Source organism: Platalea leucorodia (genome assembly GCF_965183815.1).
Source record: "Platalea leucorodia genome assembly, chromosome: 10".
Classification (NCBI taxonomy): Eukaryota; Metazoa; Chordata; class Aves; order Pelecaniformes; family Threskiornithidae; genus Platalea; species Platalea leucorodia.
The window spans coordinates 24,201,390-24,217,141 of NC_138832.1; the positions used below are offsets into that span (position 1 = coordinate 24,201,390).

Genomic DNA, 15,752 nt, shown 5'->3' on the forward strand with positions numbered 1-15,752 from the left:
GCAGGCCCTGGGTAGGAGAGGGCCAGCCTCGTCCTGGCAGGAGGCCGCCGCGGAGCTGGGCCGCCTGGAGCTGAATTTACCAGGATTTGGGGTAGGGCAGAATTTGAGCGAGACGTTGCGTTAGGCTTGATGTGCCACTGGCTCACCCACTGCTGCGTCCCTGGAGTGGCACGAGGTGTTGGCTTGAAGTCACAGAATCCATTTGCCTGTAAATGTGGACAAATACAGAAATACATAGAATTCATAGATTTTTTATAAGAACAATCATTAAAAAATATCCTTCTACTAAGATGTCTGCACTGGAATATTTCACTCTCTATCAGTTTTCTCTGTTGACTTCATTTGTCCACCACCAAAGGCACAGCAGCAGCGCTGCAAAATTCATACAGACAAATCTGCTCTCGTGGGCGGGGGGGTTATAGAAAACGCGCTGGTCTGGAGATCCCTCAGTCTTTCGGCTTTTGTTGAAACCCCTTTGTTTTTCAAAAATGTGATTTGTTTGTAAAACATTGGCACTTCAGTGAAAGCGAAGCTAAAAAAAAACCCCACACCTGGAAAACGTTTTGGTTTATTTGCAGGTCTTTTCTCCCTTTTCCCTCTCTCTCTTTTTTCCATGACAAGGTGAAAAGGGGAAAGAGGAAAGAAAGAGAGAGAGGTAAGAGAGAAGAAGAAACCAACAGAGAAATCATCAAAAACTTGGTAACTAAAACTTTCTCATAGATTTTCTTAACATTTTGGCAAGAGGTGCAAGCATGGTTTTAGAAAAACATGCTGGAAAAGCACGGAGGGATTATTTTAAATAGTAAATTTGTGAAAGCTCTGCCATATTTCGGTTAGCTCCAGCGGCTCTTTCAGCTGAGATCAGACCTTCCCCGTTGCCTTTTCCACCTTAGTTTGACCATGAGGACGAGCATCTCTGCCCCTACAAATGGCATGAACCTTGGTGTCGTGGTGCTGTGGCCAAGACACATCGGGGTCCAGCCCCACTGCCCCGTTGGAGCTCAGCCTTGTTGGCACGGGGAAGGCGAATTACAGGCATCAAAATGCAGGGCACCCCTTTTTTCCCTTCCACGCCGTGGCCTTGCGGGCGATCCCCGTGCCAGGAGCCAGCGGCTGAAGGGGGCTGTGAGCTGCTGAAGACGGCGGATCAAGGCTGGATGCTCTTCTGGAAGGGCACATCTGGATCCTCTCCCTTGCACAGGAGGAGAATTAGCTGCTTCCAGGTTACGCAGGGGGTTGGAAAGGTGAGGGCTGGTTCCTTGGTGCCAGCTTCATCTGGATTTGAGCCATCTCTGCCTTCCCTTTCCCGGCCTTACAGAAGGACAGCCCCTTGGGCCAGCAGCGGTGCCTGGCTAGCCAGGAGCTCTCCTGGCCCTGGGGAGGCTGGAGCAGATGGTTTCGCTGGATGCCGCCCTTAGCTTCTGCCGAGGAGGCCTGGTCCCCCGAGCCACGCAGTCACCTACAGGCACCTTGTTGTGCCATGCAGAGGCGGGTGAATGTCACCCCTGGGTGGGCAGCCCGGGGCAGAGTTCCCAGGAAAAGGCAAAGAGGAGGGGGGCTTGTAGCCCCAGGTCGGGCTGGTCACACAATGAAGCCAAGTTACTGCCCATCTCTCCCTACCATGAACAGGAGGAGATTTCAGGCCATTGATGGTCTACCAGACATACGTGGTGCCTGGATCTTATCCTGGCTCTCTGCCCGGGGACAAACTGTCCCAGCAACAGGAGGAGATGATAAGGGATGTTATCAAAGCTTTCCTTTGGCTTCTTCAGCTGGAAATTGTCACTCATGGTCCTTTCCCTCTCCTCATCCCTCAAAGTGACCGCATCTCAACCTTCCTTCCCTTTTCACACACATTTTCCCACCCCACGTTTCCACCCGAGACAAATGGCTGTAAGTCACTTGGTTTTCCTGCAAGGAAATGAAAAATCCTGCAAGGATCTGAATCCCCTTCCCCCTCCCCCAGAGGCGACTCGGACCAGAGGATGGATCGGGGTGGTTCAGAGGCAGTGTTCAGAGCTAGTCCCAGGGTCCATGAAATGCTGCAGCTCCTTCCAGGCGGGTTACGACACGAAGGCAAAAACAATTCAGGCCCGGCCAGGAAACGGCCGTGCGAGAGAAATGGAGGGGTCCTGCCGTCTTGGCAGAGTGCCTTCTCCTCTCGGCCCCGCGGGTGGCACGGCTTTACTAAGAGCTGTATTTGTTACTCAAGCGGGAGCTGCTCCGGTCCAGCCCAAGCTCCTGCCCGTTGGCTTTCCACTTCCCAACAGAGCCCTTCTCCTCCATCGGCGTGATGCTCAGAGCCGGCCGCTGGCACCAGCAGCACAGGCAGGACTGCGAGGAGACAAGAGGGTAGAGAGAGGTTACAAGCGCAGGTTACAGGGTACGAGAGGAGGGACTGTTCCCTCACTGATGTTGGCAAGTCAACCTGCGCAGTGCCAGGCTGAGGAACGCAGCCTGCGTTTCTGAGCCTTGCTGTCCTGCAGATCTGCTGGGAGCAGGTTTTCCGAGACAGGGTTGGTGTGGGTTGCAAATGAAGTTACCAAAATCTTGGGTACCTTTTGCAGTTGTGTTTTCTTGTCCTTGGGGGACAGAAAATAGGGGTAATGCTTAGCTGGGCTCACCTCTTTTTGCCACAGCAACTGGGAAGTGATTCCCATCCCATCCTATCCCCTTCCCTTCCTTTCTCAGGGCTCAACTGCTCCTGAAAGTTATCTCCAAATAACTTGTGCTCAAAGTTTAAAGCAGTCCCAGATCCTGGCGTAATGGTTTGTGGGGACGCTTTTGATCCAGAACAAGGACTTTTTTGGCTTGTCCTAGGTCCTGCACCGGCAAAAGCCTCCCCGTAGCAGGGCAGTGAGCTCTAGCGTACTTGAAGCTGGGAAGAGAGGCACCTAGCCGGGGGAAAATTTGGGAGAAGAAATATGATCGGTATATGAACGAATAGGGGAATCCTGTGGGCTGCTGGCAGCCCCCGCGTGTCCCTGATGGGGCGTTTGCCTGGGAGCCAGGAGCTGCGAGGTCCAGACCTGTTTCTGCCGCTGCTTGCTGGGTTTGTTTCCAAACCACTCCCCAGCTTTCCCCCCTTCTCGTAAGCACAGAAGTCCACTGCAACGGGGGTGCCTCTGGCTGCACGGTGCCTGGTCCGTGGGAGCTTGTGCCCCTGGGACGGGCATCTGGGAACAGTCACCATAGCCAGGAGCTCTGGAGGGGTCAACCCTACCTGGAAGCAGTTCTTGAATTTCCGACTGACAAAGTAGAGAGCCACAGGGTTGATGCAGGAGTTGAGGGAGGCCATGTTGATCCCGAAGTAATCCATCACTAGGAGGAAACTGAGGCGGGAGGGGAGAGAAGAGGGAGGGCGTGTTGGAAGCTCACTGAGCGGAGAACTGAGGGAGGGTCTCCAAACGGCCTGCAAACTGCCGGGCTCGGGAACCTGCTTCCACGGAGGGCCAGGGACTGAAAACAGAGAGGTGAGCACAGAGCAGTCCCTCCTGCAGGTGGGCAATTGCCCAACACTTTTTCTTGCGAGGAACATTTCCCGAGGAAACGAAAAGCATGAGGTCTGATTTCCCCCGGTGACTTTGATGTTCTCAAACTCAAGCACAGTAGCAGTGTCTGGCCTGAACCGGATTTTGGCGTGATGGGTAAAGGGGAGAGGGGAAGACAGGCACCTACCAAGTGGCAGAAAGTGTGCACAGCCCTCAGAGGTGATGCAGTCCCTTTAGCCCCGCAGGGAATGCTTCTCTGCCCAGGAGACCTCTTTAACCCATAGCTTTATAGACACATTTCAAAATTTAATTTCTTCTGTTCTTATGGCCCCACGCACCCTTTCTCTGTGCTATCAGGAGAGCAATGCCATCTAGAAAGGAGCTATTGGAACGAGGTGTTTGGAAGGCAACTCCACCAGCCTGCAATGAGCCCAGCAGAGCCGCTGCCAGCGCCCGCAGGGGCTCCCAGCACGGTGCCCTCCTGCCGAGGCCCCTACCTGAGCAGTTCACATCTGTTGGGGTCCGCCTGGTCATAGATGGTCTTTTTGAGGATGCGGCTGAGGTGGAGCGGCAGCCAGCAGAGTGCAAAGATCACCACGAGGCAGAAGACAGTCTTGGCCACCTCCCGGCGCTGCGAAGAGAAGGTGGGCAGGAGAGAGGGGATGGTCTGGCTGGGCATTGGAGAGTGGGTGGAGCAAAGCACCATCTCCCTTCAAGTAATTTCTGCAATCTGATGACAGCTGGGCACCCCTTTTGAGTCCAAAGCACAACCTGCAGGTCCCAGCTCCTGAATCATGAGGAGGACTCCGAGATCCAGGCTGCAGAAAGGGGTAGGGTACCAGCAGCACAGTATGGACCAGGCTCCCTCCCGCCCCTTCCCACCATTGCTCCTGGTGACTTTGCTGCGGTGATACTCCCTGGGACATGGGGGCCTCATCCATCCACCCTTCGCACCGTGTTATTGTGACAACCAGCTGGTCTGCCTCAAGGGATCATTCTGCAAAGCGTGGGAGGGGACAGTAAAATGTTCTTTTCCCTGCACACCTTGTCTGTGATATGGCACATTCAGCGTTTGGTGCGATCCGGGCTGGCACAGCACAGCCAGAGATACACGACCATAAGAAATTGAAAACCAAGCTGGTCCACGGCCGTAAGGCTGGTGGTTTGGGTTGTCCCTGAGACTGGAGACTGTAGAGCTGAAGGTCCATCTCCCCGGTTTAATCCACGCATCTGCATCAATGTGCCAATATCTGTTGACCGCTGTGAGGCTATGTCAGCTCACGCGCGTCCTTCACAGGGACAGCTGCGCGTTCTCCCCTTTGACAGCGCTCCCTCCTGTTTTGGGAAATATCAGAGTTTCTGCCCTCCCGGTTTTCTTACCCGTTTCATGTGGTCATTCAGAGCAATTCTCATGCCATTTCTCTTGCTCAACATCTCGCATGACATGAGGGTGTAGAAGATGCCAGTGCATACCAAGGGGAGGCAGAAATAAAAGCCAAAAAGCCACCAGTCCTTCACATCACGGTAGAACTGCATGCAAAAGAAAGAGCAACTGGAAACTGGGGAAAGGGAGGGGGGGAACTGGGGTAACTGGGGCATGAACTGACCCTGTCCCTGACACGGATGCTGGCCTGTAGCAGACACTTCTGATGTGTGGAAGTGTAACGGCTCCTGTGCTAAGTGTACAGGGGATTATCTTGCCCCAAGGCTGGTGCACATTTAAGCTAAAGAAGTAAAGGCTGGTTTACATCTGGCTGCCAGTTCAATCTAGCACTCTTGTGCAAGAAACTGTTGCAGGGAGCTTATTTGGCAGACACCGTGGGATACGTTCTGATGCTTTGTAAAGGTCTTCATTCCCTTGCTCACCCTTAGCTGCCCCTGTGATAAAGGTTACCCACGCAGACTGATTGTGGAGACTCTCTTTGGCCTGCTGGGACAGCGGAGCACGTTCTGAAGCTCCCCGAGATGCGTCGTGGCCTTCTGATGTGGATGGCGAAGACACGACACAGCTTAAAGACCAGCTGCCGGTTTTCTGGCCCCACATTCAAAGCAAGTCTGCCCCATGTCACTACAATGCTGGGTCTTCTGTGCTTTGTCTGGTACTGCTCTCCCTGTGTCCACCCCCATGGCTAGAAGAAGCCACTACAGAAGCATCTAATCCTCTAATGAAGGAGGGAGGAGGATGCTCCGGTTGCCTGTGTCTCCCTCTCCCTCGCACTGCAGCTGGGGTGGGACAGAGTACGTACCATCATGAAGCTGGATTTCTGTTCGGAGGCAAGCATGCACACCCAGAGGTGTTGTTCCCAGTAGCTGAGCTCCACCATGTCAAAGGCTATAGCTTCGGGGACTGCAAGCACAATGGCCACTGCCCAGATCAGCATCACCTCCACTGCCTTCCACATGGGGATCCCTATCCCCTGGATCCGACTCCAGGATGCCACTGCTCGGTACCTGCCCAATGCGTGGGAACGCAACAGGAGCAGATTGGAGTGAGAAAAGCAATGGTCAGGAAGGGGCCGAGAAGGTGCAGATCAGAGTTGTCCCCAAAGGCCCTTTCCCTTACGCCTTCTTCCTCCACCCCTGAACCTTCCCCTTCAGTGGAATGGGAAAAATCAGAAAGAGGGGCTCAACGGATGAACGTGACGGTAGCTATCCTTGGCCAATGTCTACTTGCCGTTGGGGAGCTGCCACCCTTCCCCACCACCCCAGGAGTTGTTCCAGCACATCACGATCCTCCCCTCAACCTTTTCCAGCAGGATTTAAACTCTGTCACCAGCGTCAGTTCCTGTTGGATTTCAGCTCTGCGTGACAGCACCCCATCCCCATCTCTAAATCTGGCCTGGGACCAAGCCGCCTTCCAGTCTGCCTTTTGGTTACAAAGAAGGGACATGCTGTGGTCAAATAAGGGTCAGGCTGGGCAGTGCAGCTGCAGAAGTTGTTTCTTACCTGTCGATGCTGAGAGCACAAAGGCTGAGGACCGTGATACCCACTGAAGCCTTCTGGATGAAGGGGACCAGCTTGCACACCTGCACGCCAAAGGGCCAGTCCTTGGCCAAGAGCTGGGGAAGAACCACAGGGTTAACAGGCTGCTTCGGGAAAGCGTGTCCAGCTTCCCGTCATAGCAGGTGGTTACCCACAAGGTGTGAGAAGCCCACAAAGAGCAGCTGAAAGCACCCTGATGTTACCTCCGCTGGGATTACATGGTGTGTGCTCTCTGCTATTTTGTGTTGTACTGGGAACCATTCGTTTCCCCAAGGGCTCGTTTTGAGATGAGTTGACGGAAGGATGGTCCAGACACCAGGTCCTAACTCCAGACCCTGGGTGGTTTTGAATGGATCTGAGTCCTAAATGCCACAATGGGCTTTGGGTCGCTTTCAGAGGGAAAATGGGTGTCATTCTCTGAAAGAGCCAAAATCCAGCAAGGACGGCTTCTTTCAAGGTGGCTTTCAAAGCCATGTAGTCTTAAGCCCTTACCATACTCTGACCCTGTACCACGCTTAGACAGAACACGTACACTGTGGCTCCAAGCTCAGCTGGGGCAAGCGGAGGGTATCGATGGGGACAAGATGCCCTGAAGGCAGGAGAAATCCAGGCCCCTCACTCATGACGACTCACTTATATCCCCATGACACCTGGAGCCCATCCTAACGTTACCTCTACTCAGAACCACTCCCTTGTGCAAGGTCTTTAATTTGGCCTCAGCAAGACAAATCAATCCAGAAGCTCCCCTGGAAATAAGGGTCTCAGATGAAAGAAAGCAACCAGTCCTACCCTTTCCTTTGGTCTGCAAACCTGGGTAGTCCACCCATCTCATCTGTTACTGTCATAAGGGAGACACACAATGAGGGATCTGGGCTACTCGTAGGACCAGGTTGCTCGCAGTGAGTCTGGGCTTCTCCAACAAGCAACCATTTCTCCTCCAGGAGGTGGCTGGAAGGGAGAGGTGCAGAAGGGAGGGGAGTTGCTCAGGTGGCCTAGGGAAATCCTGAACATCAGTCTGGAAATGTCAGTGTAGATGTGGCCTGAGCAGGGTCTCCCGACCCTGGAGATTTGACCCAGTTTTCCTCTTACAAGGCAGGCAACACCAATGCAAGATGTTGTCCTTAGCCTGGACAAAATATCTTGACTTTTCTTTGTGCTGGCTGCCAGCTGTGCTAGTTGCAGCTCCAAGAGGCGGCCAAATGTGTCTCCAAGCCAGCAGCTTGTGTTAACAGGAGGTGTCCTGTAGCTGAGGTCTTTGGTCTAAGCCACGAATTCTGCACAAAGTTCAGTGCAAGCCCATTTGTTTCCTGACCAGGACGCAGAGCTGGGTATTGAGCCTGTGGTTTATCTGCCAGCTTTCCTCAGTGAGGTCATTCCCACAGCCGCTATCTGGTCCCACGCGCCCCTTTTGTATGATACATAGGACCTTCCTACAGCAGAGACCTGTGAAATATGGCAGAACTGGGCAAACAGATCCTGAAGGGAAGGGCTGTCAGACCTATGTCCTGACATACAACACAGTCCTGTTGTATAAGCCTTGTTTCTTTGGGAACCCAGGCTAAAACCAACCCAACCGCCCCGATATTGTGGGCGATATAAACACGACAGATGGACTCTGCAGTCCAGATCCCCCCAAGTGGAGAAGCATTTGCATCCCATGGAGGGAGGTCTGCCAGATGTTTTGCTGTTGCTGTTAGTCTGTTCTTGTTAAATGTATGTTGCACGACCCAAATTCTTTCCCTGGCCGGATGGTGCATTTCCCATCAAGTGTGGCAAAGGCAGGATTAAAATGTAAATCTTCCCTGCCTTGGTTTTGACTGGGGACAAATATTGGAGGGGCTTTGTTCTTCAAGTTTTGGAGGGGCTCAGCTATGACCATGCTTGTTGGGCTGCCTCTGCAACCTCTGCCCGTGCAATGGGTGCAGGGTAGAGGCGATCGCCGGGAGAGCTGCTGGCGTCGCAGCCGCGTTCCCCGGACTGCGTCTCCCCTCTTGGGCAGAACAAATTGTGCTTTATTCAAAGCAAAGGGGGGCCGTTGGGTGGAAGCGGAGATGGGCTGTACCCCGTGGGTGGAAGGGGGCAACATTCCCCTTGGCCAGCGCTGCTGGCCCCAAGCTAGTCTGTTTTCTTGCATATAAGTGAAACCTTCTGCATGGATCTGTATTCTTGTAACAGCAGGGATCATCCAGCTCGTGGAAAACCTGTTTGTTTTGAGCTAAAAAACCTTCATAGTTTTCAATCCATTTTCACTCAAAGTGTATCTGTTCAGAATGATTTGAGACCCTCTACCAGCCACATCTGGTTGTTCTCACTGTCAAATTATATGCACCTTCTCCCTACTTTGAATTTCTCTGCCTTCTCCCCCTGCCACCCAGCCTGCTCAGTCCAGGACCCCTCTGGCACTCAGTTTCCACTTTTCAGGCTAAAGCTTCCCTTTGACAAACAAATCTGGCTGAGCTCCAAGTCCTTCACCCCATGGCATCGCTTCCAACCCTTCCTAGAAACCTCTGGCTCCAGCCCACCAAAATCTGTCTCAAGCAGTGGGTGAGAAAGATCTGCAATAGCCCAGACACAACTCACGGATGTCCTAACACACCTTCTGCCCTTAACCGGGATCTCAGCTCTACTGCCCGCATCTGCCTGGCCCTCTCTGTCCCAATGCGTCACGCAGAGTTGAGGTTCCCCTGATTATTTGTTGTGCCTCTTCTCTCTAGTTTAGGGGGCAATGTCTCTGAAAGAGGCCCGTGTTTTATCATACAGCCCCCTTCCTTGCTCCTGGATGAGTCTTCACGTTTAGCTAGAATAAAAAAGATATTTGCTTGAGGCTGATTAACTGAACTGTGCGGGGAGAAGCGTCCCCAGTGCACAAGAACAATAATTTTTGCCCAGCTGAAATAAACGTCAGGTTGTAATGTCAGGAGACTGCAAGTGATTCTTTTCTTGTGATTTTAGATGAGATTTAAAAGACCTGGAAGGTTGTGTGCTTGTGTGCTTGCGTGTTTGTGTGCATAACACAGCCGTAGCTGAGAACACCTCTGCTTTCCCAGGAATGTACTCCAAGCTTTTTGTCTGTTTATGTTTTTCTCATCCTTTTGAGAGCAGAAACACCCTCCCCCTCTCCCTTGCAAAAATGGAGCCTGCAATAAAGAGCGGAGGATAGATATTTCCCAGGGCAGCGGGCCAGGTGGGAGCAGACACCATCCCCGCAATCACCGGGCTGCCGCAGCACTCATGCCGCACGGAGCCTACCTTATACACATTGATGGGCAGAGCAATGAGGATGTAGAGCAGGTCTCCGAGCGCCAAGCTAGCAATGAGGACATTTGGCCCATTCCTCATGCACTTGTTCTTGTAAATGATCCTCAGGAGCGTGGAGTTCCCGATGATACCTACTATGAAGATGGTGCAGGACACGATGGTATTGATGTACTTGAAGATGTGTCTGATGTCTGCAGGCTTCACGCACACGGGCAGCAGGGGTGGCTCAGAGCTGGTGCTCCTGGGGAGGATCTCCGAGTGGTTCAACAGCTTGCCATCCAGGAACAGGCTTGGCTGGACCAGACTGTAAGCCTGATCCTGGTTAAGCACCTCAAAGGGGATGGTGCTCTCCTGGAAAGCCCGTGGGGTCTGGCCGTGTGCCCCAGAGAAGAGGCAAGTCAGGAAAATGGCTAGAGCGGTGGGAGCAGAGATTCTCGCCATTGAGGACCGAACGGCAAAGCTGGGAGCAGAAGTCCCGGCAGTGCTTGTGGGATGTCCTTGCTTGGGTCTTGGTTGGATCTGCAGGTGGGGAAAGGGACAAAGGAGAGAAATTGGTTAGCAGAGGAAGGAGGAACAAGGTGCGACTGAATGAAAGCAGTTGCTGGAGAAAGTCCATCATCACAGTGATCAGAAATAATGCCAGATTAGATCCCATCTGGTCAAAGCAGCTGACCCCTGTGGGTGGGGGTCTTTGCTGCTAAAATTAAACACGCCTGTTTAGAAACACAGACTAAAAGGAAAACAAGCAGTCTCTTATGCCTCTCACACAGTATTTCAGCAAACGAGGGCACCTGCCTCTTCTCAGATAGGTGTGTTGAATCAGCTATTGCACCTTCTGAGGCTGGTAGTGCTGCTCGCCCAGCAAACCTGACTTTTCTGCCCAGCACAGCCTTTTATGCCCACCCCGCACCTCTCATTTAGTTTCTGACTGTTTGAAGCAGCAGTTTTGGGGCACCTGCCCTGTCAGTGCCTGCACATCTGGGCGATTCTGCAAACCCCATCTCGGGATCCACAGAACCGGCGGACCTTTTCTTCCCGTTCGTGCCGTGGGAGAAGTGGAGCAGCACTAACATCCCACTCTTCAGCAGATCCCATGGACTGTCGTGCACCATCTTTCAGTGCAAAATGAAAAGACTCAGCACAGTCTTGCTGGGAACCATGATGGGAAAATACTACAAGGGTTTTTCCAGAAATGCTGTATTGATACCTGACATCTTATTCCAATTTATGTGCAAGTAGAACAGCCCCTCCTTCCCCATCCTTATCGTCGTTAATTGAACCACTTCCTTTCCAAATCCGCTGTGCCCATTCAACTCAATACTCAGGGATATAAATCTCCCTGTGCTGTTTGCAGTTTTGACTGCTGAGCACAGTAAAAGGTCTCTCAAGCTCGCCAAGGCTGGAGCACTACTAATAAATATCACCGGAGTGGGTTCTGCTTTGCAAATCTCAGACAATGCTTTCAGGCAGGACTAGCCAAGCTGCTCCACAACCACATGAGAAAGCTGAAGATGGCCGTAGCACTGTCCTGGCATGATGGGAATTTGTGGAAGGGGCTTCTGGATGATCCAGATACGGCCACCAGTAGTAAGTGAGGCCGGAGAGGGAGTGGAAGATGTCAGCACCCTGTCAGTCCGTGCCCCAGCACTGCCTGTGCCACAGACAGGGGCAGATCTTGGGTCTCCTGGTAAGAGTGGGTGAAGAACAGGTTTCTCAAACTGAGAAACCTTACAGCTTTGAAGGGAGGAAAAATTGCTGTGCTTAGACTGAAAGCAGGAGCCTTTTCTTGCTTCGCTGGGATGTGCTCTGCTGCAGGGGAGCCAGTTAGGCAGGGACTGAGGACTGCCTGGGATTAGAGATGGGACTTCAATCTCCGCTCTGACCCACTGGGCAGAGTTGGGCTCTGAGCCCAGACCAGCTGTACCCCACGGATCTGCTCCCCAGGACCATTCAGCCAGGGCACTCCCGGGTTGTAGCACAGTTCCCCTTGCCCAGGACCGGGGGGACACCAGGACCAGCAATGCGTATATGGTGGGAGCATGCTGTTCCCACTCTGGGAAGGCATGGCCAAGCCAACCATGAGTCCCGATAGGTACAACCATAGCTTTTCTAGATACAACTGTGTATTCCTCATGTGTCAGGGGCTCAGGCCAGGCTTTGTAGAAACATTTGTGCCTTTGTTTGGAAGACTCCATGTATAATCAGCATGAAGTTGGACTCTTTCCCAACAAACCAGCCTAGCCAGACCTACCCTTTTCTCACTTGCACCCTACTGCTCTTGCCAGAAAATCTAAATCAGGCTTCGTTCTTCCTGACCCCCTTATGTCCTTCGGTCAGGTCCTTAGTACTTTAAACTGTAAACAAGCAGTGTTAGGAGGAAGCCTAAAATTTATTCCCAGTTATGTGTCAAATATAGACAATAAAATAACCAAATCCCTTCAATCACAGTTTGGATCTCATGAACTAGAGAGCTAAGTTTTCCGTTCTGTTAAAACAGTCACATTTTAAGGATGTTTCTTTTTTAGTTTGAATCCTTATAACAGCATCTTAGATATGGTTTCACCACAGGAAAGTTAAAGATCCCATCACTTTTCAGCTCACTATAAGCATACTTCTGTCTGCTAAAATATTCATGCCTGGTTCTAAGCAATCTTGTGTGTTCTCTGTGCCTTTTATCTTTGCAGACTCAAACAGCTTTGCAAACTTATCTTGCAGGTAAGCTGCGTTGGTATGAGCCAGAACAGGTACTACGAAGTTATCTGCCTGCCGCTGGCTGAAAAAAAAGAGCAGTTTCAATGACTTGAAGGGCATTTAGAGAAGAGTCTCCATATGATGGCTGGGAATCAACCCATATCTGGCCTGTAAGCACCCTGCTCTCGGAGGTGCGTAGGTATCCCATCACTGAGGGATACCTGCAGGTGTATGGGATCTGAAAACTGGGGAAACCCTCAGCCCATACTTTCCCTCCTGCATCGGCAGAGCTAATTTCCTAAGGAGGGGACGGTGGGATGCCAGCTTGTCACCTTGGATAGCCAGTATAAAATACTATGGGAAGGGACTAAGCTATGAACCAGAAGACCTGGTTCTTAAGGGGCTTAGACAAGGAGGAGCCTCCTTCCACAAAAGACCCTTTGGAGATGCAGTGATTGATTGTCCTCATTGATGCTGAGGACTCATAAAGTTGTCACCAGTCAGTGTGTGGAGAGGAATGTTCCCACCTGCTTGCTGGAACAATCTTGGTCCTTGGTGGCTACAAAAGTCCTGGTACCCTCCCTGGTCTCAGCACATCCCTAATCAGCCTATTGCCAAATCTGGGACCTTGTGACGAGAGAAACTTCTCCGACACCACCTTCTTCCTGATATTTACCTAAGCATCTGCTCCAGCTGCTGTCCTGGAGACTGCTGACCAGGAGGGACTTTGCTCTGACCTGTTTTGATGTTGTTCTCAGCCATGACTCCTGCTCAGGTGCTGGGCACCCAGCTACGTTGGGAAGCAGGGGAAGAAAGGAAGGGAGAGAACGGATAAATAACCTGAAGGAGCACAAACCTGACTCGTTGGAGACCTGGGCACAAATCCCTGCTCTGACTTGGTGCAGGGACTTTAGCCTGCACCCTTGCTAAGGTCCTCAGCTCTCCGTCCTGCCCCAAGCTACGCCAGGGGCAGCTGTCTCAGGGGTGGGTGCCCTGACCAATGCCCTCCTCTCCTCCCCACTATGCCCACAGGATTGGGGATCATAGGAGAGGGCAGACGCAGCTCAGAATTCCTACATGGGATCCTTGAGGGTCTGGGCAGCTCACAGGGAGCAGCTTTGGATGGCACAGACAAGTGTCTGCCACTCAGGGCTGTCTGGGGGCTTGGAGAAAGACAGTGGCTCCTCGAGTCAGCAGCTGACAGAGGGGTACCAGAGCATCCCTGGGTGGACACAGCATGGAAAGTTGTGTTCTGTGCCCTCTGCAGCAGCGGCTGCTCCTATCTGCTCTCCCTGATGCAAGACTACAGAGCCTGGCGTAGCTGTTCAGCCCCCGGGTATTTGACAGAAGAGCTCATGTGAATGAGTATCACAGGACATGGCTCACTGGATCCTGCCCATCCCCTCCACAGCTCAGCTGCCAAGCACTGAAGAAAAAAAAAAAGCACTTCTCCCTCGTCTTGCCTTAAAATCCAGCAAGTTAGTAAAAGAGAAGCATTGTTTTCTCCTGTTCAACAGCCCGTTTACTTCTTGCCCTTCATGCTGCCTCTCATATCTCAGAGTGCTTGAAAGCACAACCCTTTCTCACTTGTGGGGGAAACTGAGGCATGGGGGCATCAAGAAGCTTGTTCAGTGCCCAGCAGGTGTGAAGCCAAAGACAGCATTGCTTGACCCAAAATCCTCTGAGCTTTGTTCATGTTGCCGATCCTCTGGGGCAGTGACTTGGTGCCTGAAGGGGCCACCCCCATCCCACCTGCCCAGCTGGGGCTCTTCTGTTAGCAAACAGACACATGGAAGTGGAAATGCCCTTTACGCTGCGCTGAGTCCAAATCGCAGCCGAAACAAGTGGAGTTATGAGGTGGGCATCGGAGAATGATTCCCAGAGAGGAGACGAGACTGAAAACCATTGCCATAACCCTGCACAGCTTGCTCCCATCTGAAAGGTGCCAGGCGCAGGCGGGGGACTTGGGGCTCCTCTTGCCTGGGAGCCCAGGAGAGCCGACCACATCCCAGGTGTCGTCCTTATCTCAAGCCAGCCTCTCCTGCCACGGCGTGCTGCCTGCTGTCCCTGCTGTCCTGCCTCTAGCAGGGCAGGCTGCCTTCGACAGCAGCTCTGCCTGCGCTCTCCTGCCAGAGTAACCTTGCCAAACGCAAGACAGACCTTTTCTGTGGATAAACACCTCTTGCAGCCAAAATGCCATGGGTGGGGAAAAGGGGGAAGAAAGACAGATGATAACACTATGTCCCCAGCTCCTTTCCTGGCCTCAACCCAACCTGGTCCACACGCAGAGGATCCTTCCCCCCAGAGCTGTGCTGGATTTCGTCCCGTGCACCCTCTCCCTGCCCACCTGTTAGACCTTGCTCGGGCACCGTGGTCCCTTCAACGCCTCCCCCGGTGGGAGGATTTGAAAAATGTGCAAAAACTCACCCTGAAGCAGAAAATCATTTTGTTTGCAAATTAGTGCATGGAACAGCAAAGCTTTTCATTGGAGTTAAGTTACCTTCCTCGTAACCATGAACTTTGGATGCTCCCGGGATCAGTTTCTTTCCCTCTCACGGCTCCTCACTGCACGAGCAGCTGGGCATGTCCTGCAGGCCCTGGGAGGACTGCAGCGGTGTAGATCCTGGAGTTTGCTTTTGTGTGGGGGCTTGTGCTCAGGGGAATGTTTCTTCCCTCTCGTGACTTGCGGAGGTCTCTCTGAACCGAGTGGTTGGTTATATAGAAAATCATAGCGCTCCCCCTGAGCCCAGCCCCTGCAACCAATAGGCGAAGTGCGGGACAGGGATGGAGGAGGAGGGTGAAGCAGGAGAAACGCAGGACAGCTCTGCGAGGGAGATGAAAATAATAAACAAATAAAGCTCGAGGGGGAGGGAGGGAGCTGGGGGAAGGCTGCTGACCGCAGAGCAGCGTGCCTGCTCGGCACGTCCTAGTGGCGGGCTCGGAGGAGCCCCGTGGCTGTGCTTTGGTGAAGGAAGCTGCAGCCCTGACCACCTTTGGGGAAAGAAGACATCAAAGCCTTCTCTGCCAGGGTGTATACAGCCAGCTGCTGGAGCTTTTGAGGAAATGTTCAGGAGCAAGACGAACACTGCAAGCAAGGCAGAGGGCACTTGGGGTTTCCCTTCTAGCAGAGACATCAGAGTGTAAAAAGTCCTTACTGATGTGCTGGGGAAGGACAAGCCTCACTTTTCCCTCTAACGTGGTCTTCCCGAGCCCTGGTCTAGGTGAAGCAGGCTGGAAACAGATTTCAGACCATGCTCCCATCTACAAGAAGTTGCACTGGTGCCTTTTCACATCCCAGCTCTGTTTTTATTTTGCTGTGGTTTCTCTGCA

At 52.6% G+C, this 15,752-nt stretch overlaps 1 protein-coding gene across 1 annotated transcript; it reads right to left on the reverse strand.

Moving 5' to 3' along the window:
* Positions 1-2,187: 2,187 nt before the first annotated feature.
* LOC309595890 (endothelin receptor type B-like) lies at positions 2,188-14,969 on the reverse strand (the record flags this gene model as incomplete). Its single annotated transcript, XM_082323409.1, has 8 exons — positions 14,923-14,969; positions 9,723-10,250; positions 6,438-6,550; positions 5,738-5,942; positions 4,872-5,021; positions 3,989-4,122; positions 3,224-3,332; positions 2,188-2,334 (listed from the first exon to the last, which is right to left on the reverse strand). The coding sequence occupies exons 1-8, from the start codon at positions 14,935-14,937 to the stop codon at positions 2,188-2,190; spliced, it is 1,401 nt and encodes a 466-aa protein (XP_082179535.1). The 5' UTR covers positions 14,938-14,969.
* Positions 14,970-15,752: the final 783 nt, after the last annotated feature.